The 21144-nt window shown below is 37.7% G+C and overlaps 3 protein-coding genes and 1 long non-coding RNA gene across 5 annotated transcripts; 3 read left to right on the top strand and 1 right to left on the bottom strand.

Annotated features, from left to right (window-relative positions):
• Positions 1 to 1091: 1091 nt before the first annotated feature.
• Positions 1092 to 9780, top strand: LOC113679419 (methyltransferase-like protein 27). Its single transcript, XM_089182121.1, has 3 exons — positions 1092 to 1224; positions 2221 to 2353; positions 8169 to 9780. Exons 2-3 carry the CDS (start codon positions 2222 to 2224, stop codon positions 8688 to 8690), a joined length of 654 nt encoding a protein of 217 aa, XP_089038247.1. The 5' UTR covers positions 1092 to 1224; position 2221; the 3' UTR covers positions 8691 to 9780.
• Positions 3626 to 7073, top strand: LOC149040320 (uncharacterized). Of its 2 annotated transcripts, XM_089182123.1 has the most exons (5): positions 3626 to 4234; positions 4623 to 4693; positions 5204 to 5307; positions 5572 to 5681; positions 6222 to 7073. In XM_089182123.1, the coding sequence occupies exons 1-3, from the start codon at positions 3989 to 3991 to the stop codon at positions 5223 to 5225; spliced, it is 339 nt and encodes a 112-aa protein (XP_089038249.1). In that variant the 5' UTR covers positions 3626 to 3988; the 3' UTR covers positions 5226 to 5307; positions 5572 to 5681; positions 6222 to 7073. The 2 variants fall into 2 exon arrangements, with proteins under 2 accessions (XP_089038249.1, XP_089038248.1); XM_089182122.1 differs by lacking the exons at positions 5204 to 5307; positions 5572 to 5681; positions 6222 to 7073 and having other exon boundaries at positions 4623 to 5197.
• LOC113679418 (methyltransferase-like protein 27) lies at positions 9011 to 14939 on the bottom strand. Its single transcript, XM_027196375.2, has 4 exons — positions 14799 to 14939; positions 12223 to 12352; positions 11361 to 11739; positions 9011 to 10373 (listed from the first exon to the last, which is right to left on the bottom strand). The coding sequence occupies exons 2-4, from the start codon at positions 12349 to 12351 to the stop codon at positions 10189 to 10191; spliced, it is 693 nt and encodes a 230-aa protein (XP_027052176.2). The 5' UTR covers position 12352; positions 14799 to 14939; the 3' UTR covers positions 9011 to 10188.
• LOC149040319 (uncharacterized) lies at positions 14929 to 15561 on the top strand. The gene is made up of 2 exons (XR_016179690.1): positions 14929 to 15017; positions 15336 to 15561. It is a non-coding gene; the product is annotated as an uncharacterized LOC149040319 (long non-coding RNA).
• Positions 15562 to 21144: the final 5583 nt, after the last annotated feature.

Below are 21144 nucleotides of genomic sequence, written 5' to 3'. Positions count from 1 at the left end.
GCATAAAAAGTCGCACAGCATGTGAAAACCAACTCGACATACCACATTACAATAAACAATTATAACTTTGATACGTTTCCTGGTCACGTCTGTATTGATTTATTGAAACAATAATATCTCGTATGCTTGTAAATGTGAGAACATCACAGGAACGTTTTCAGGCTTCTCAAAATATGACAACGTTCAGCCCCAGCTCCAAACTCAGACTAGCGTGAGAGTAAGCCCTCGTTACGAGCCCTTCAATACGAGCGTTTTTTCATCCACGAATAAGTTTTGGGACTTGAGTAACACTAGTTGAAAAGAGGTTTGCAGGGTGTCACGCGCGTGGGAATTTCTCATGGCGTGAAAAGACAAAAGAAAGTTAGCAGAAGGAAGCCGTCAAGAAGAATTTGAAGAATTTCTTCGCGACCAGGTGTCCAAAACACCACCATCCTATTGTGAAATTTACGGCTTACATATCAGCGGAAGAAATAAACTTTCTGGACAAAAAAAGGCTATTTCACCAATTCGTTCAGCAGATTTCTTCTGTTCCTCAACAAATTACAAATCGTCAATTCTACGGCGTTTAAATTGCCCTTGAAAGGGAAGCGTAATTCAGACGGATCTTCGGATTGTCATGGTTTACCATTATTCGAGTGGAAGCAGTTGCGAGACAAAGAAGAGGCTATCGGTCGAGGATCCTATGGTTTGGTTTTTGTGGCGAGAAACAATTCTGAGAAGGTCGTTATCAAAAAACTGTTAGGTGAGGACGAGAAGGAAAAGCGTCTTTTCCTCGAAGAGGCAAACCTGTGTGAACATGATTCGTAGACAGGTCCCGTTAATGTTAGTTATTGCTGAAATTATTTCCAGTTTTTTTAAATCAACATCATTCTCACTTTTAAATTAAGCAACCGTGTGGCATATTTTGTCTAAAATTCACTCATTATTATTATTAGGGTTAGTTGATGTCATTTTCCGCCATTCCGGAATGATATGCAATGACATTTTGACGAATTTCCACATCTCCGTGAAATAACAGCATGCAGTGGTCCCGTCACCTTTCACTATTTGGCAATATTTTCACAGCTCCGTAAAATAACATCACCCCGGCTTACAATTTAAGAAACATTCGCGCAGTTCAAACTCATTCGAGGGAACGAGAGGGGCGATCACACTGTGACTTTGTTAACTTTCTTGAAAGGAAAAGGGAAGCAAACAATCAGTATTTACTGCTTATCAATTAAGGTATGTTTCGCGCGATTTTTATACTTTACTTTACCTACCACCCTCTGAATTACCCCCTCATAATGAAAGAAAAGTAATTTTCCTTTTCTCCTTCTGAGGAGGAAATATATTTGTCATATCTGAAGTTGGAATTCAAGTGTACCACAAGAGAATTTCAGTAGGGTAACATAGTGGTCCTGAGTGACCAAAGCAGCGGCAAAAAAGCGACGATCTCTCACAAAAATAGATTCTTGTGGGCGTCGAAACATCCTTCTCGAACCTTCACGCCTGCTTCCTTTGTGAAAACATATGGATCCGATTACTAGAAACTTATTCACTGGCCTCTATATTATTATCTTGTAATACCCCCCTCCTCCCCTAGAGACGCAGCACGGCAGCTACCCCCTATTAAACTTACTACATATGTATTAAACTTGAGAGGGGAAAGGGGGGGGTGGTGGATGCGCAACACCCAACAGACAGGATACTAAAGAGACAACCATTACCTTTGAAAATAACCAAATTTTAGATTTAAAAGCGAAGTTTTAAAGGCTTTTGCGTCAAGCCCACCTCTTGGCCACCTCTTGGCTACTCGCGCATGGCTGTCTAGTAGATTACGTTTCCTGAAGCTCGTTGAGTGTAATAGAGACTTACGTAAATGCCCGTGGACGCTATTTTTCTTAAGTCACTTTGCGCTTAATTTTATTTACGTTTGTATTTTTGTTTGTTACAATAACAATACTTCTAACGATACTACCCTGATAACCATCTCTGCAATTCGGAAAAGTTTGATTTTGTTCTTCTTGGTGACCGCGACAAAACATCTACCAAAATTATCAAAACAGAATCTAGTCGACAAGTGATGAGAGCAAAGAAAAATATAAATCAAGAGATTACTAGAAAATCCAATATCAAATTCTCCAAACTAACGTCACAAGAATCGTATGAAAAACAGTAAGGAGACTTTCTAATGAGATCTAAGGTTAAACAATGAATTGATGTTGTTATTATTTTCAGAATGGCTACGCATACACATGTCGGCGGTTACAGAAAGTACTTTGGAACTCGATTTGCTGATCTGTCACCAGCCACAACAACAGAAGATCAAATCAGGGATGTATATAACGATTGGGCCAATAAGTATGATGAGGTGGGTTGATGATATCTATATTTATCCATTTCCTTATTTATCCATTCATCTAGTTATCTATCACACTATTTGAGTTTGTTCTCATAGAAATAAAACTCGTTTTCTTAAGGAAGCTTTTACACGAGACCTCATTTTGTGTGAGGCTTGTTGAAACTTAAGAAAAATTAAAATATCAAATGCCTTTGCCTGCTCACACTGGGTAAAATGCCAAATTTTAGTGTCATTTAAGTAAAATTAAACAACTATTAAACCCAAAGACAAATTTAAGCCATGTTTACTAAACTTAAACATGACTTTAAAATGTACCTTTGTTTAGGCGAGGTTTAAGCATTCTTAAATGCAAATTAAATCGACATTGAGATTTAAGCTATGTTTAAGTCATTTTAACCGTACTTAAATCCTTTGAATGATTTAGGGTTACTTTAAACCACCTTAAATCTAACGTTAAACCTATTGGGGAGATTTAAGGTCTAGTTAAAGGAGCCTTAAATACAACATTAAATTTATCATAATATTTATGCCGTGTTTAAGGACCTTAAAAACACATCAAATCTTTTGGTGTACACCAAGTCTACTTTATTGACATAATCTCTCACCAGAACCCGAAACCATACGAGAGCAGCCTCCAGCAACCTTCAATGAATTAATCATAGATTAATATTAATATTATGTATTTAGTAAAGCCACAATATTTCACGCTACTGATTTTATTGCTTTTTCAATTCTTTGGGTAATGAAACTGTGTTTGTTGATTGTGAACAAGAGACTTGATTTCTTGTGTTGGAAACTGTTTCACTAAAGGAAGGTGGTTGCACAGGGAATTTGACTAACCTGAGCAAATAAGGTACATTTCTTCAAAACCATATAATTTTAGTACATACCAAACCAGTGGACAGTGTTTTTTGCATGCTCTGATTGGCTACTCAAACTCAGGATAGTACATGCATGTGCTATCCACTTCCCAGCTTAAGCTGAAGTGTGAAAAACTTTTTTTTGCAGTGTTCTGAGATATAAATTTATAATTCTTTTATCTCACTGGTTTGGTATATACTTCACAGCTCATTAAATATCCACCACCACTAAGGGGAATAATATTTATTGTTAAATATATTAAAAACAACAACGACATGTGAATGTAGATTGATGTTAATAACTGGCTGGTAAAATAACGGCACGGCGTGGAATAGGACAAACTGCCATGAGTTTTACATTGTCAAGAGTTAAATAAGCTCCAGCAAAAAGACTGTGTATCCTATAAACAGGCAAAAAGTAGCTTGATGCTTTAGGTTCAAAGTTATTTGCGTCCCACACACAAAGGGTATTAAAACTTCCCAAGCATTGGTTTTGCTGAACAAGGAAACCGGGGTTTCTGAGCATGAAGTAAACAGCTCTGAACTGCAAACGTCACCAGACATCTCTAACTGAACGTTGAAAAGCGCGCGTTTGTATCGAGGACGCGGTATGTCTCGTCCCCAGAGTGAGGCCGAGATCCTTATGCGCATGACAAATACCGTATGAACGCCAATCAAATGTCCAAAACTATAATCGCGCGATATTTGATCTTTCACTGTCGTTCGTTCACTCGGTCGAGTTTCGTTTCGTTGCGGGCACGTGTTTGGATTCTTCCTCGATAGGATGATGGCTGCAAACGATCCAGTTCAAGAGAGACAGCTTGTTCTTATGGAAAGAATGAGTAGAAGGATTGATTCGATTCTCGAAGGGCAAAAGAAACTAGAAGATACGAATGCAGTCCTTCGGCAAGAAAATGCAAAGCTGAAGAACCAACTTGCGAGTCTGGAAGGGCAGGCAAAGAAGAAAGGCAACAAACGTTCTAAAAGCTCTCGCAGAGAATCAAATGTTGTGATTCCAAATGACTTAAGGGTAAATATTCTTTAATTACTTTAAGGATATAAATTTTTTCAACTTTAGTACCGTTAAGTTGTGTTTGAGAGTTTCAGTTGCGGTGTATCAGAAGCATAAAACGTGTCTTCAAAGACACCGCCATTCCGCCATCACGCGTGTTCTGTGTTAACTTAAAGCACAATCTGTGTAGATGTTGGTTCTAGTGCTTATCACAAAGTTGGAACATCCTTGTGCTGAATTCTTGTGCCTATTTTGCAAGCATTTAGCAAAAATACTGTTTACCCAGTTTAAAATTCCACTGTGTACTGTTTACCCAAAAACCCTGCTGACCCTGATTAAAGAAATAAACAAGTTTGTGGTTTGAATTGACTTTTGACATATGATGTTCTTCCATATTATCTTCCAGAAACGGTTTCGGTTCATCTACAAAAAGATGGTAGAAAAAAAAGTGACACAAGGTTTCATCATTGATGAGGAGTATGTTATTTTTTTACCATACATAAGATGATGTATTTAAATAGCAAGGCACTAAGAGAGATGGCATGCAAGATATTAGAATTAAAACTTTACCACCAAGAACTAAATATCTCTCTGACCAGCTTCTTCTAAGGGACTGTTAGTTATCTGTTTTGAGGCCAGTGTTTAGAGTCTGGGGCCAGTGTAAAATATTCAAATTGGGAGTAGGAGGTGGTAAACTTTTAGAATCTGTTATTTCAACTATTATGTTGCTGATAGATTAATACATGAAAATTTTTGTTTTGAGAAATCTTTTCCCTCCAGGAACCAGAAATCCTAATGTCAGTTTGAAGGTGTAAAAAGCATGTAGCTTCTGCACTGTACCAGCAGTGATTAGAAAATTGTCCCTCTTGTATAACTGCTTTACTTGAATTATTATTTCCTTTTTTGGCTGAATAATAATAATAATATTATTATAACTGCCTCTGGCTATTGTTTAAAACAAAAATAACATTCTCATTTTTATTACAGTCCACAGTCAGAGAGAAACTAGAGTATTTTTACAAAAGTGAAAGAAGTACTGAAAAAAGAGCATGGAGGAGAAAGCTGCCTATGGACTGACTTACAAATGGAAGGTATTACATTACAGGAATCAAGTTTTAATGTTGTGTGCAAGTTAGAACAAGAAACATTTACCTTGTGCAAAATCAAACAAATTTTCTGAAATATGTTGGACAGAAAACTTAAAAACTAAGAGGGAAAACACAATATTACCATCATTAGTTCTTTTAATTAATATATATCCATAAGCTGATGTTACATATACACATAGACTTGTCATTGTATTGTAATTTTAGGATATCATGCAGCGATAATAATTATTGTTTTTAACTCAACAGCTCAGTTTTATCGGTACTTCAAAACAACTTAAGAAAGAGAGCAGAGGATAAGAAAAGGGAAAAATGAAGAGCATAAAGAAAAGTACAAAAGGAGCAGGCGTTTGCTAAATGTAAGGACTAGCTAAGTTGTCTTGCTTTTGCCATGCTAAACCTATATTCAAGAATAAATTTTCAAGATAGTGTGGCTGAAGCATGGCTTCTGAATCAAACGTTTCAATTCAGTTTGACAACAAGTGTTGTTTAATACTGTGGCAAATTTGTGCATGGCATTGTACCACAATACAATGTGGGATAATATACAGCAACAAAAAATGAAACAATGCCATGCACAAATTTGTCATACACTGTAAGTAGGACTGGTATGTTTACAACTGGTGTACAAATACACATTAATTAGGAAAGTCAACCTTGCTGGTAGTTAACCAAATAACATGGGTTTGCTTTAATTTAGTACTGTTTTGTAGCATGAATTTTTTTCTGGGAGTTCTATTTATTGCTGATTGTTATTTTCATATTTTATATCTTTTGTGGGATATCATTTTGAGTTAGAAAAGTATTTCTATTTGACAATAAATTATATGTTTCATAGATATAATTTGGTCTGGTTATTAACTAAATAATGACTAAATTGTTGCTTTTTGTTCCATTAGAAACTGGAAAGGCGTCAGTCATCCTATGAGATGCTACAAGCTTCTATGACACCAAAAGAAAAACAGTATTATAGTGAAATCCTTTACATTGATTATATGAGTAGCAAAGAATCAGATTATGAGGAGCAAGAAGATTTCATTACTGGTGAAAAAGAAAAGAAACTGGCAAGATATGTAACCAAGAAGCTATCATGGGAAAGAACAAGCTTGACAAATGCAAAAGCCAGGCTAGACAGAACCTACAAAAATAATTTGACCCCCCATGCCAGGGCAATGGCTAAGCCAAGGAGTGTTGGTGGCATGTCGGAGAGGCCTGCACCTGCTGGCCCACTTTGGGCTGTCAGGCAGATAAACAAAGAGTCGTGATTGAAAAAATACTTAACACTTTTTTTACTTTTTATTCATTTATTTATCATGTATTTAATGGCAAACTGAAGTAATTGTTTTGTTAGAACAAATTATTGTCATCTAGATCACAGGGATAGTTTCTTCCAAGCATTGTTAAATTTATTGACTTATGATGGGGAAAATTTGTTCCTGTCAAGCATAAATAAGCTAGGTATGTGTGACATTTTAACCCTTTAACTCCCAAGATCTGATTGGTAACTATCCTCTCTAGCTGCTACATATTTCCCTGTAACTTAGTTATGAGAATCTGGTGTGATATCAAGACAAAGACCTATACCTGATAAGTTTGAGAATTCTCATTATCTCTTTGCTGGATAAGTTCAAGATATTTTAGGGAGAAGTTACTTGTTAATCACTCCTGGGAGTTAAAGGGTTAATTACAAATAGGCAGTAGCTTTAAGAATGTGTACCAGTGAATTTAAAATAAAAGAAACTTGAAACATATATTGTTTAGTGTGATATGTGACCTGGTGGGTGGCAGTTTAGTAATGAAACAACAAAACAATAATATTTCACTGATTTCACAAATTTGATTCAAAACTAAAATAAGCAACAAATTTTGAGCAGATTAATTTGCATTAAATGGTACTTTGACAACATTAAATGTTTGAGCTCTGTTTACTTCAATTAAACAGTACTTAAACATACAGGAATGTTTTGGACACATTTAATGTGAACTTAAACCTGCATTAAGTTTTAGCCTTAAGATAGTATAAGCCAGGTTTAAGTCCAACTTAAATCTAGGTATAAGTGACTTAAACATCAACTTAAACTTATTAAACCTGAGTTTAAGACAGGATTAATCCATGTTTAAGGACACCTAAATATATTAAACATACAGGAATGTTTTGGACACATTTAATGTGAACTTAAACCTGCATTAAGTTTTAGCCTTAAGATAGTATAAGCCAGGTTTAAGTCCAACTTAAATCTAGGTATAAGTGACTTAAACATCAACTTAAACTTATTAAACCTGAGTTTAAGACAGGATTAATCCATGTTTAAGGACACCTAAATATATCTTTTCTCCATGTGTCAAGTTATTGGGTAATCAAGGCTGGGGAAGGAACTGGTCATAACGAACATGTAAGCAACTGAGATATCGACCACAGTTCCATGGTTGATGCAACAAACACTCCATTTCGCTCTGCGTCTTTTATCTTGAGTAACAGATCGCAAATATCATCGAAAGATAGAGAGAACAAAGATATGGCACACAAGCCTGCTTGGGTCAAACGCGAAAAAAAAAAACACTCGAATTTCCTTGAGCGATCAAACAAACTACGTTTTAGACCGCGCATGTGGTGTATGATACGAGATCATTTTCATCTTCTGTGCTTTTATTGACAATGCGTCTTGACCAATAAAGGGCGGGAAAAGGAAATGGAAGGAATAGCTGTGACAACAGTGATCCGCTAGATATTTGAGATTATGGTTGTACTATAAATTTTGATTGCGAAATCCTGCGAGGAACAAAAAGTATATCTATTTTACATTAATTTGAGTTTGGTGTGAGCTGTTTGTCAAAATATCTTTCAGGAAGTCGTGGTAAAAGCACTCTTGGTCTGTCATCGACCACAAGCTGAATGCTTAGACGCTGCCATCAAACAATACTTGAACAAACCGAAGGATGAAGTCAAGATTATCGATTGCGGGGCTGGCACTGGTCTGTGTGGAGTTGAGCTTCACAAACTCGGCTACACTCATCTGTGTGCTCTGGACATCTCACCTGAAATGTTGAATGAAGCAAGGAAGAAAAACGTCTACCAGAAATTCATCTACGCTCCATTGAACTCTGATCAGAATCCTGAAGTTATCACTGGAGAATACGACGCTATGATCTGCATTGGAACGCTGGCTGCTGCGCATGTCAAACCAACTGCTCTGGTGGAAATGATTCGCATGATCAAGATTGGTGAGATTCTGAATTATTCTTTTCTTTTGAAATTTGCAGGCGAGCGGGATTATTATCACAATGAAGGAGAAAGTAAGAATCAGAGATTTGCTTCTCTTTTCAGCCTTCATCTGCATCAAAAATCCAAGTTAGTGACCAAACAGTAAAAGAGAAAATATTGAGTGCACGCTCGCCAAAAACACGTTTTCCACTCGAATTCTGATTTAGTTGAAATATGTGATCCCGACAAATCCGTCATTGTCACGAGGAAATAAAATGATCTCTTAATTTTAGCCCCTCCTTAAATTTACTTTTTTTCTGTTTAACCAAACTCCTGTTGCTGAGTAACCCAACCAGCCCTATTCTATTCTCTACCACCAAATGAAGCTATAAGCTGCATAGGTAAAATATCAAGTGGGAAGACCTGTCACTAGACCTTAGCAGGCATTCAACGATGAATGCGACATAAAAGCCAAGTAATCACTAAGAAAGAGACGATTTTATCAAAGACACGATGAGAGATATTTTTGTCAGGGGCAAATTTACAACGTTCTACAAAAACTAGGAGACTCTCATGAGATTAATTCTGGAACTGTCTTTTTAAGATTAATATGCTGTATTGCTTCCAAACATCATTCATCTGAAATCACACCACCAACATAAAGGGTCTCACAAGAAGAGTGAGTGGATTAGATTCCTGAGAATTTTCCCACGAGCTTTTCAAGAAACACTCTGTTTGCCATTTGCATTCGCCTGTTCTTTCGCCCAGTTTTTTCTTTCCGAACCTTAGTTATCACTTCTGCGAGGTAAATTGTTATATATAAAATATGAAAGTTACTTGAGGAAAGTAGGGGTCAGTGCTCGAAAGATTCAATATATCACCTCAAATCATTCCGTTTCCATTTGTGTGTATTTATTCAAATATTGATCTTTTTTTTTTTCCTAAATCGTAGATGGTCTTCTTAGCTTCAACATTTGATTTGGTGAGCTTGAACGATACCAGCCAATGATGGAAGAATTGGAGAAAGAGGGAAAGTGGGTGAATGTTGTCAAGGAAACGATTCCCCATTTCCAGACAGACGACATGCCTCAAACCTCGTCATTTTTTGTCTACAAAATCCTGAAGCATTAGTAAGACCACTAACTTGAACTCAACAAGATTTGATTACAATATTATTAGATTATAATGTGCACCGTATCACACTTGGCGGTTTTATTAAGCCTTACAAAAACAAAAAATAAATAAATTACAGGAAACGTGTTATTTCTTGTATTTTGATAAGAGAGGGTGCATGGCCGGAATTTGACTCTCCTGTAACGATCAGGGATAATATTTTGATCGAGTTCTTTCCAAAAAAGAGACTCTGATTGCTTGTAGAGGTATTGATTCGCCCACGGCAGCAGAACGTCGGGAATTTTTACCCTTGGCTAAACAGAGCTTTAAAAGCGGTCCACCTGTATTATGCAGTCACCCCACCTTTTCCCATTGGTGATCGCTTAATACAGGTAAAACTGTTTTCCATACTTAGTTATTCGAAGTCGGCTTTCATTGTGCAACGTTAAAATTTCGTTGTTATAAACATTCGGAAGCTTAGTAAGGACGTCTTTATCCCAGTCTTAGTCACAGCGGTATCATTCAGAACGCCACGCTTTCCATTTGCACAATCACCTCGCAGAATCCAAGACTTGACATATAAACAAGAAAGTTTCTCTAGGCATGTCATCGCTTTCAAAAAATGGCAATGACCTTTTTGAGATTAATTTCCACGATCCCAATGACTCTAATTCCGATATCTTCTCTTGATAGTCCTCTAGTTGCCCATCTCGGATGTTGAAACACACCAGACCGCCTGAAAATAAGCAAAACGTCCAAAATCTTAAAGTTTATAGCTTATAACCCTTCAACCTTAAGCTTCTAATTTCTTTCAGCAATACCGTCCCTGAATCAAACAATACGGACATGAGAATAAAGGAAATGATCGAGAACTGGAGACGCCCGACGAATTCTCCTTGTGTGTAACATGTGAAATGTAGGGAGAAAAGTATGGAGAGTATGCATGCTGATCCTAGGAAAGGGGGGGGGGGGGAGGGGGAAACAGGCGCGTTAGCAAACGAAAAAAACTGGGAACTAAGCCTGTTTCTATTGAGGTTTTGTTTTCGCTTTTGTTGTCGTTTCTGCTGATGTTGGTTGCTCCGGTGGTGCTGCTACCACATGTTCATCCCGATTAAAGTAAGATGAAAACATACTACAAAAATTGTAAACACAAACTTTTTGATTCCGATATTGTGAAAAAAATTTGACATGTTTTGTCAAATCACTAGTATTATTTCACAATAATTTCAAGTGTCGAACTTTTTTCATAATTTGAGTTCGAGTGCTAGACGCACCAAACAATCGATGTCAATATTGTATCATTTGTAGCTTTCAATTGCCGTAATCCTTTGTTTAATTAGCTTATAAAGCTCTTATTAACTGAGTTCGAGGTCCCCAATGTAAGTTACGGACCAAGGTTTTCCCACACGAATTTATGGCCCATAAAAACGACAAAGAAAACGAGGTTCCGTAACTTGCAGTAAGGACCAGAAAAAAACGCGGTTAACAAGATGTTCGCTATATTTCTGGGTTCAAATAGAGGAAAGAGGAAGATTTCAGTTCAAACAAACTTTTGAATTTAACGGGCCGTGCAGTAAATACGCCCGCTAAATTGACCAATCAAGGTACCTACGAACTGAGAGATAAAATAAAATTTGTTACAATTGTTATCTTCCCTTGTTTGTTTGTTTGTCTACTCTTCGTTTTTGTGATAAGTATTTGGCAAAGGCGGAAGTAAGCTTACCGATTTTTATTATTCTGATCATCTCTATGAGCGCCGATGGACCGATGTGTCCTACAAGCATTGAGCCCCCACAAATCAAAGCATCAAATTCTTCTGGTGCAATTTCAGGATTTGGCCTGTCACTTAAAGAGGAACATATAAACTTTGTGTAGACGTTTTTTTTCTTTGCTTCATCTAACATTTCTGGTGAAATATCCAAAGCACATAGATTGGTGTAGCCGAGTTTATTTAGTTCGACTCCAACCAGTCCTGTACCAGCTGCGGCGTCTATTATTTTCACGTCATCTTTTTCTTTCCCAGCGAGAAATCGCCGAATGGCTTCATCCAAAGACTCAGCCAGTGGCTTGTGGAAAATTGCGCGTGCCACAACAACAACATCCTGAAAGTGAAATTTGAACACAAAACTCAACCTTATGTAACATAGTAGACGTAAGGGACAAAAGAGCTTGAAGAAACTCACTGAGGACTGAGGGGAAGGCACTAAGAGTCTTGGATCACGTAAGCTTCTCCTTTAATGTACCATTAATTAATTAATTGAATTAATTATTTATTAATTAATTATTAATTATTTTTGAGCCAGAGCTCGCTCTCCTTAATAATTAATTAATTAATTAATTAAGAGTCTTAGATCACGTAAGCTTCTCCTTTAATGTACCATTGCCTTGCTGCTACAGGGTCAACAGTTTTTCCTGCCTCTTTTCTCACCTTTCACTAACTTGAAATATACGATTGAAATATTCGATTATACGAAAGTACGTGATCGTCGCACGAAAAAGGAACTAAAGTGAGGTCCGGCTAACCATATACACATTTAATTAGTTTGGAAACTAATATTATATACATGAACTGGCTCAGTGATTACCTTTTCATATTCCTTTGCCCAGTCGTCATAAATTTGTTGAATTTCGTTCTCTGTCGTTTTATGAGAAAGATTGGAAAGTCGACCCCCGTAACACCTTTTAAAGTCTGCTTGGTAAGACTTTGCAGCCATTCTAAAATTAAATAAAAATACATGAAACGAACGAATGATTGAAGGGTGGATGGAAAGAAAAGAAAAGAAAAATAAAACATAACTACATTAACCGGTGTATTTTAGGTGATCATAGACATATTGTGCTGCGTAAAAGAGGGGTATAACAAGATAGTTTGCTTTAGTATATACAAAAACACTGGATAGCGTTGAAGGCGCGCTCTGATTGGCTGCTCAAACTCTAAATATCCTTTGCTTTTCACCTCCGAGCAACGCGCGGGATTTGTACCCAAAAATATAACAATTGTTTCAGGAAAAAAGGAGTTAAAATCATCTCCTGTGCTTAATTATCTCACTGTTTTATCATAAACAACTATTCACGTCAGTGTCGGTGGCTAGCGGTTGATATTTACCTCATTTACCTGCATTACCTCATTTACCTGCATCGCAGCTCGGTTAATATCCACCACTAGCCCCCTCCATTTCGGTGAATAGTTGTTTTAAAGCTATCAACTTAGTTAATAATGTGATAAGGAGGTGTCAGGAGCCGGCAAGGCGTGAAACGACCGAGGGTTCTTCTATTGAATATATCGGATATCGGATGCCGCAGCACAAGCAAAATGGCTGCACAGTCTCATTCACAGGGCATCAACCAACAAAATTGTGTTAAGCTTTTTTCGATATTCTGATTGGTTGTCTAAACAAGTTGGAATAGCTAAAAAGATGCGAGAAGTGTTGCGTAAACGTACACCACGAGAGAAATATTTTAAATATCAAAATTTCCCGTCACAATTTCGTTTTTTATTATTCCACGAATGTTTCGGCGAAATTTGGCGAGAATCGGTCGATCTAAATACCCTATAACTTCGCTCAAAGTGAATGTATTCCTCCCAAAATCAAATACAGCATTTTAGCTTATAAAGGTTCGTAAACAACTTGCTACAAGCTAGGATACTATCTCGCCTCCTGAAACCGCAAACTAATAGGAAAACGGGACCTCCTGGCGTCAATGACGATGGGTAAAGACTTCTCGGCAGAAGCAACCCATGGCAGACACGTTTTTTGTCTCGATCGCTCAGTGGAGCGGTAAGGAAGAACGCCACAATAATGGGCAAAGTTGCCAAAGGCAAACGAAAAACTTGAAGCAAAAATGAAAAAATCGGAAAATGTGCTGAGGGGCAAGACAACGAATCAACATACAGCTCCCAAAATTACGATTCGAGGCGATTGTTGATGTTTTCGTATCAAGGCTGGTACTTGCACAAGTAAAATCTCGTTTCAAAATTTATGTTTGACATTTTGTTTTGTTCGTAATCTGGATGGCAGCGTGGAGCTCCGCCAGTACCAGTTGCTTTCACAAAGGACTTTTTTTTTACCAAGGGCTTTCTTCCGCTTTTGATTTTTTCTTGAGCTAAGAGTTTTCCATAAACAAAAAGTTTGCACGTGTGAATTTGTTATGTACGCGATGCAAACTAAATATGCAAATAACATGAAAAACAAGCGGCAAGATGAGCAGAAAATTCCCTCAGGGGATGCTTCTGACACCTTCCTGATTTATCAACTTATAACTCAAAGTACGTTTTTTAAAATAACTCGGGTGCTTTTCGGGATTTTAAACCTTTTTCTCTTGGAAACGTTAGGTAGAATGTTTGAAGTCTGGGAGCAACTTCAGAATACCCCGCAACTCATTTACATGTCATTGAATAAGAATAGCGTCTATTGTGTTATGCCTCGATCTTCAAAGCCTCCCGACACATGTAAATGAGTTGCGGGGTATTCTGAAGTTTAGCCGAAGTCTGTTTAGTCAAATAAACATTATCATCATTGATTGAGACATTTGTATTTTAAGTTTTCGTTTTTTATTACATTGCGTGACAAGCGTGACAAGCGTTGCATTGAGTGATGTGACGAGAAAGATGGCGGAAATTATCTTGATCATGCACGCATTAAATTTTATTCAAACATCTGTAACTTTGCAAAACAAAACAGCCAAACGGTCCGCTACGTGCTTTTCTTATCAGTGTAAAGGTTAGACGTTCTGACGTTGCAATCTGTTTGCAAACCCTTCGAATTCCTGCTATTCAGGTAAGTTGGAAAGAGAAGATGTGCTTCGTTGCATTTCGAATGCTTGAATTGAAATAGTCACTAATGTGAACTTGAGATCACTGAAAGAATATTATCAGGGATAAATTCCGAATTTTTATATCCCAAGAAAGTCCACAAGGATAACGTAACTGTTCACATTCTTTAGAAACAGATGCGGAAATAAAATTCGACGACAATTTGTTAGGAGATCTATTAACCGTTGTCCTCGACGAATATTTACCTACGTCACAGACTGTTCAATCGTTCAGTATTGCGTCAAAATCCCTTTTAATTGAAGGCAAATTATTCAGTCTAGGATAACACATAATATTCGATCTTTCTATGCCTTTCACTATGATGAAATATCACTGAATCAAACTTACCAAATGCGTCTTATTATTCCTCTCGCAACGACGCTGCCGTAATTACGACTCCTAAGAGCACAGGCAGACAACCCTGTGATTTGAGGCCGCGTGACGTCAGTTATTTGATACGCTTGTTGAACACAAAAGCCCTTTCTTTTGTACCGAAATGGGCGACTCTCTAAAATGGGATCTTTTCATCAAAGTAAGCGGTCAGATAACAAGTGATACGCTGTGGAAGTAAGGTGAAATATTTTTATTGAGAATTTGACCTATTTTTTAATTCGTTAAAGCGGTCGTAAATATTCCCATACAGGCTCTTGTAATTCCGCCATGACTGTTATTGCACTAGATGATCATCTCACAGCTGGAGCTTGGGACGCCTGTGATTGAACTCTTACATTATTTGTAATTTGCAACAGTTGATCTCGGCAAGACGCAAGTGATCCCGAGAAATGTTTTATAAATTCGCAAATCGAAACATTTCATCCCCAACATCCGCTTCATGACAGTCAGATGAATAAAGTTCACTTACCTTTGTTTTTCTGTGTTGTCTAGAGTGATTTTGGAGGAGTTTGGAACGGTTAATTCCCCACTTTGTACTGCTGCCTCTCCAAAGGCAAAGGAAAAACACAAGGCGTGCAACTTCCAGGACCGTCTGGGCCAAAAGCCTCTAGAACTTCGCCGAATTTCTTCCGCTTCCAAATGTCGCTCACCTCCCAGCTTCGGGGACATTAAAAGTCGATTAACGTGTAAGAGCCAAGCCAAAAATCTGTGCAATTGACCGCCTCTAACCACCTCAAAAGCCTACTCGATTTCCGACATTCGCGCACCATCTTGCTGAATTTATGAAACATTTCTCGGGATCACTTGCGTCGACATTCGCTCACCGTCTTGCCGAATTTATGAAATCGTTTCAAGTGATTCCGAGAAATAGCATTTCTTGGGATCACTTGCGTCTTGCCGAGATCGACCGTTGCAAATTACAAACAATGTAAGAGTTCAATTAGCGTATTTTAAAATAACTGACGTCACGCGGCCTCAAAGGCACTGGGCTGTCTGCCTGTGGTAAGAGTCATTACGGGAGACAGCAATACCCCGTGTGGGGTAGTGAGGGGTTGGATACGTCCCTGTCCTTCTGAACAGATCGACTAACTTGCCAATGTGTGATTCCGACGGAGCAAAAATGTTTCCGAGTTTGTTTTAATTTTGAGCGTTTTCATACAAAATTTACATCAGAACAGGAGGTCATGAATTTAACATTATTTACGAATCCCTCTAACCAGTAATAGGTCCACTAAGAGAAAAAACTGCATACAAAGTATGAGCTTGCAAGGACTTTTTATTTTGTTCCAGCTAGGTTTGGAAAAAAATCGATCAAGATGTTCCACCTGATCGCTACTCACTTTACAGGTTAGCAGGTTCTCCAGATAAGCGGATGTAGAGACAGAAAAATGATACCAAAACAACTCCTTTCTCACTTCGATTCTGCTACAAAACTGTTTTGAAACATAATAACCTAACGCTTTTAAATCAATGTTTAGAATTAATGTCAATCGCGATTCTTGTCATTCAATAGATCTAACAATAAGAGGCAACGTTTACTTGATAAATGAAACATCTACTTACCAAAGCACACGCCTTTCGTGGCACATCTACACCGAAAGGAACTGAGCTATTTTGGAACAGGTTGGTCCACGAACTCAAAGATGAAATAATAAAATGCCGTCAAACAAGCTCTCAACAGTTATTTAATGCAATGAAAAGCTTGATATTTCATAATATGCAAAACTGTCAAAATGAGCATGCCCAAGGTGATCATTAGAACCCTGAAGACAAGAATCTGACGCATAAGTTTGTAAATGATAACGTAAACACCTTCGAGCCACCAAGAAACAGATAGTCATCACGATCGTAAAATATCGCAAACGAGGGAAAGGCTAGGGAAGCGCCTGTATTACAAATAATAAGTTTCGACCACTTACCGGTACATATATTTAGGCTACATCGAAAGGACAAACAAGCTAACTACGTGTATAAGTTCATTCTTAGGAGGAAAATTTAAGTTAAGTAAGTTACATACCAGTAACATTTAACGCTAAAAATATTTGTAGATGCTTCGAAGAACGATGGAAACGGCACCCTACTATATAAATAATTTACCTTGAAGTCAATGGTAGATTCGTTTCGTATCTGAAGAAAGGAAGCAAAAAAAAGAAACAGAGCTCTAAATACAAGAGTTGAGAAATGAACGGTACCAAAAAAATTTCCTCGTACTGTTGTTCAGTTGTCGCAAATGCTAAATCTTCACCGGGCTCTAATCTCACTGTTAAACTACGAGCCAAGCGGAAAAATACATTTCAGTTGTATTCCAGTTTTCAAGCATGTCCTGAGGCCATAATTGAACGCTCCTTGGAGCTACCTCATTGTATATTTTAACTAAGTGGTGAGAATACTGCGTGACGTACCTTTAATTAAATAACCACTTGATTTACATTATTAAATTTAAAAGCGTTCGCCGGATGGCTATGGGTATAATTTTAACCCTTTAACTCCCAAGATCTCATTAGCAATTCTCCTTACTGCCTATCAAAGGATTTTCATCTTATAAGTTTGAAGAACTTGGTATGGCATCAATTAGTAGTCCTATAATTGATATTTTTCTTTATTCTCATCACTTGTCTGCAAGGAGAAATTTTGTCTTGGTCAGTCACGCCATCTCCTTCCAATATTGCGTGACGCACCACAAAATTTCAGGTTGATTATTAACTTTGAAAGCGGTTTGAGGTTTCAGGTAACCCTTTACACCCTAGCTACCATCAATAAGCACATTTCCTAAGATGGTAACAAGGAGAATTTGTATAACAATCAAGAGCTTCTTCAGTAGGTGATCAATTCCTTAATTCTTGTCATCTTGATGTTTAAATATGGGCTGATATTGTAGGGAGAAATTTTATGCTGGTCACTTAGTTACAGGTTACAGGGTTAAACGTATATTTTAGAGTATGACAGCCAAACAGTCGAAAAATATCGGAGAAAGATACCCAAATTGATCCTGAAAATTTAATTTGTCCCAAGAAAGTAATCAAATTTAACTGCGCTTTAAAATTTCACACGACCGAACCAGGAGTGAAATAGCTCACAAGACTGAATTGCGTCACAAAAATGAAGGTCAAATCCAGTGAAATCTTTAAAAACAAGGTAATTGACCTTGCAAATACATTTATGTGTAAAATACAACCAAAGGACAGGCAAACACTGGAAGATACGCAAAAATTAACTTGAAGACAAGTTTGAAAATTTCTTACGCAGTGCAACAAAATATTGCCATATCTTCAGGTAGGAAAAATGACATCGCCATTTTTTCAGATTTTAAATACCTTTTTTTTCTAGTTGAGTACTATTTGGCAAGTTTGTTCTTCATTTTTTGAGGTCTACGAGTAATTTTGTGTAGGTGCAATTTAATCAACCAATGGAGCGGAAAAAAAAAGAAAACAACCTCGATAATTTTAACCTACGGTCTGACAAGACATATATTTATCATTGACACTGTTTTCATCGTCGGTTTTAGGAAGAGGACTCAGTGAGACTTTCATTCGTTTCATTTATTAGTTTTTAATTAGTTACAGTTACGTAATGAGTCACAAGATTTTTGCGGCATGATTTCTCCAAACGTGCAGACCTACCGTAAATATTATGAAGAAACTTTTATATGGAAGGCGAAAGGACGTCAATTTGAACAAACTATTCGCGCAAAGCAGTATCGGGTGATTTCTCATTTAGATCGGATGTTGTTATGGGTAGTTTTGCAACTACGATAACTCTGCGTTTGGCTTCGTTCTGTGTCTTTCTCATAGTTAGTAGAGGAGACTAAAGAAGTTGCAACGGCAAAACATTAGCACAATCTCTTTAATAGAAAATTTATAATTGTTCGAAAACAAACACCTCTGCACTGAAAAAAAATTAATTTAATTTATTATTAACTGACCAAAGGTTATATTGATGCAAATTTTCTGAAGACAAGCACGATACAAGCACGATAGCTTTGTACATTTGATGACTGCTAAGATTACGCCATGCCACCTTATAGGCTCTTTTGAACACCATTTTTTGACATTTCTTCGTAACTTGTAAGCTACATGAGAAAAGTCGTTTACAATAAAAAATGTATATCAACAAAAGGCTTTGCGATCTCTTTGTCAATTTTTCTCTCTAAACGCTCCATTGCATCTGATACTTGCTCTCCCTCTTTCATGATCGCTAAATTGTTTTCCACCGCTACGGCCACGCGGTCAGTCCAAATCTCCTAAATTCCAACGTTGTTGTCTCTTCAATAACCTTGATCCTGGTCACGGCACCACAAATGTACCGAGCTTATGGGGTGCACTCTACTCTCAGTCGTCAAATCCTTGTTTTATTGTTTATCGTCGACATTTACCACGTCACAAACTTAGTACACTCTCTCCTAACAACCTATCGTTTCAATCATCACGTTTCATATATATTTTACTTTTAACCTAAACGTGAATGCGTTTGTGTCATGTCACACAACTTCCGTTTAGCTAATAGTCGTGGTTATACTAGCCCTTTTACCCATGGGTAAATAGCGTTTGTCCATGTGCAAGGACGTTTTTGTGTGTAATCGCTTTCCTCAGACCGAAACTGTTTTAGGGTTATTTCCATGGATACATCAAAAATAACAAAAGAACTTCCCATGACAGTTCCTGAACTGAAAAGTACGGTTTATCTGCTCCCTGAGCTGACTTGGCCAATCATAAAGCAGAATGTAGCTAATACAGGAAATCGCTTGCAGTGTTTTGAGGTGACCTCCGATGCGCTTGGCTAATTTCGCGCCTTCTTCGGTGTCTTCTCGCAAAAAAATGCTAGACTGTTATATTTATGGAGGACTGTCGTATTATAAGCAGGAGAATCACTGAAGTTATGGTTAATAAATCTCGATTCGTAACATACATGTTGCTCTGTACTTTTCCTGCTAATTTGCCAGGTCAGTGAACTCATATCTAATTATATTTGACCCTGAAGGGAGTCTTTTACTGTGTAACCGCATCCCCAAGGGTAACCTGAAACCTGAGCCTAACCAAACCCAAGCCATTTACCCCACGTAAGGCCCCAAACCCAAGGTGTGCGTAACCACCACTAATAGTTATGATTCAAAAATGTCTCAAAAGAGGTCAATAGACAGCTATCTCCCCGCTATTTCTTGGAAAAATTTTCCGCTACTATCCACCACAGGCAGAAAATACATAAGGGAATCCTTAATATCGTACTCATTATGAAACAACAGCACTAAGTTTGTTGTTCATTTGTGAGATTCTTGTAATAGTGCTTGGCCATGGGTTAGTTTTCTGATAACAATTTTTAATTTTTAAAGGTCAGTTGGCCAGCGTGCCTACTATTGCCTGTGGAAGAAAAAAGTGTGTCTTTCAGGGTAAGTAGTCAGAGAGAATCAAAGAGAGAGTGTTCGATCAGACTTTGATCTGAATGATTTAGAGTCGGAGTGGTAAAAGAGAAGAGCGAAATTAATTTTGGGGAAGGGTGATTGTAATAGATAGATAAAAGGGGAGATCAGAAGAACATGTCGAAAGTGCTTGTTGCATTTCGCTAAGCGTGGTGTACTCTGCAGCTAGTTTTCCCCGTTATTACAACTCAACAGATTTACACCTTGCGTGGCCTATTACACTCTTCACTCTGTAGTTTTCTATAATCGTCAAGAGACTCTCCACTGAGCTTGTGTTTCCCCATGGGCGTGTTCACAAAAACCAGACCTCAACTGTTGAGGAGAGAGAGCTCGCATTGTCCGCATGGTCCGCACGGTTTTGTCTTTCACTCGATGATGATGTTAAAGATAAGGATGATGACGATGCTGATCATAATGACGCTGATGATAAATTCAGTTTGCAGATGAATCTTTCGCATACCATATTTTAACTATCTATAAATCGGGATAGATGAGTAGAGTTTTGTACCGCTTTCTTGGAAACAATCCAATACAGCCGAATAACTTTTGAATTAAAACAATAGGAAAATCAATGTGGTACAATATATTCAATACGACGCAAAAAACTCACCTTGGAATAAAGCAACGAGCTCTAAGTATTCGAAGCGTTTGTGCTCCAGGTATTGTTCCACGTTGTGAACAAGTGAAAATGACCTTGTGTCGCCAAGATTACCCAGCAACATCTTGCGCGCCTATTGAGAAAATGAACTGGTTCCAGATTGCGCGCCTACTTTGATCAAATCGAGATTTTTCCCCCAATACGCCGAATTTATACTTGCAGTCATACACGCGGGCAATTCTATATAATACCTCCTCGGCAGTTTCGGCTTAGGGAAGGAAAACATCCTA

This window comes from Pocillopora damicornis, chromosome 9 (assembly GCF_964200805.1).
Source record: "Pocillopora damicornis chromosome 9, jaPocDami1.2, whole genome shotgun sequence".
Taxonomy (NCBI): Eukaryota; Metazoa; Cnidaria; class Anthozoa; order Scleractinia; family Pocilloporidae; genus Pocillopora; species Pocillopora damicornis.
Note: the sequence above shows the minus strand (reverse complement) of the source record. Positions and strands in the feature narration are given on the sequence as shown.

Bases quoted from the DNA above. Each gene is read 5' to 3' on its own strand.
- LOC113679418 (XM_027196375.2), bottom strand. From the start codon at position 12,351: ATGGCTGCAAAGTCTTACCAAGCAGACTTTAAAAGGTGTTACGGGGGT. The intron at 11,740-12,222 runs GTAATCACTGAG...TTTCACTTTCAG, and splicing joins GGGCAAAGGAATATGAAAAG to GATGTTGTTGTTGTGGCACG. The intron at 10,374-11,360 runs GTAAGCTTACTT...GCTTATTTTCAG, and splicing joins GATCAGAATAATAAAAATCG to GCGGTCTGGTGTGTTTCAAC.
- LOC149040320 (XM_089182122.1), top strand. From the start codon at position 3,989: ATGATGGCTGCAAACGATCCAGTTCAAGAGAGACAGCTTGTTCTTATG. The intron at 4,235-4,622 runs GTAAATATTCTT...ATTATCTTCCAG, and splicing joins TGATTCCAAATGACTTAAGG to AAACGGTTTCGGTTCATCTA.
- LOC113679419 (XM_089182121.1), top strand. From the start codon at position 2,222: ATGGCTACGCATACACATGTCGGCGGTTACAGAAAGTACTTTGGAACT. The intron at 2,354-8,168 runs GTGGGTTGATGA...AATATCTTTCAG, and splicing joins GGGCCAATAAGTATGATGAG to GAAGTCGTGGTAAAAGCACT.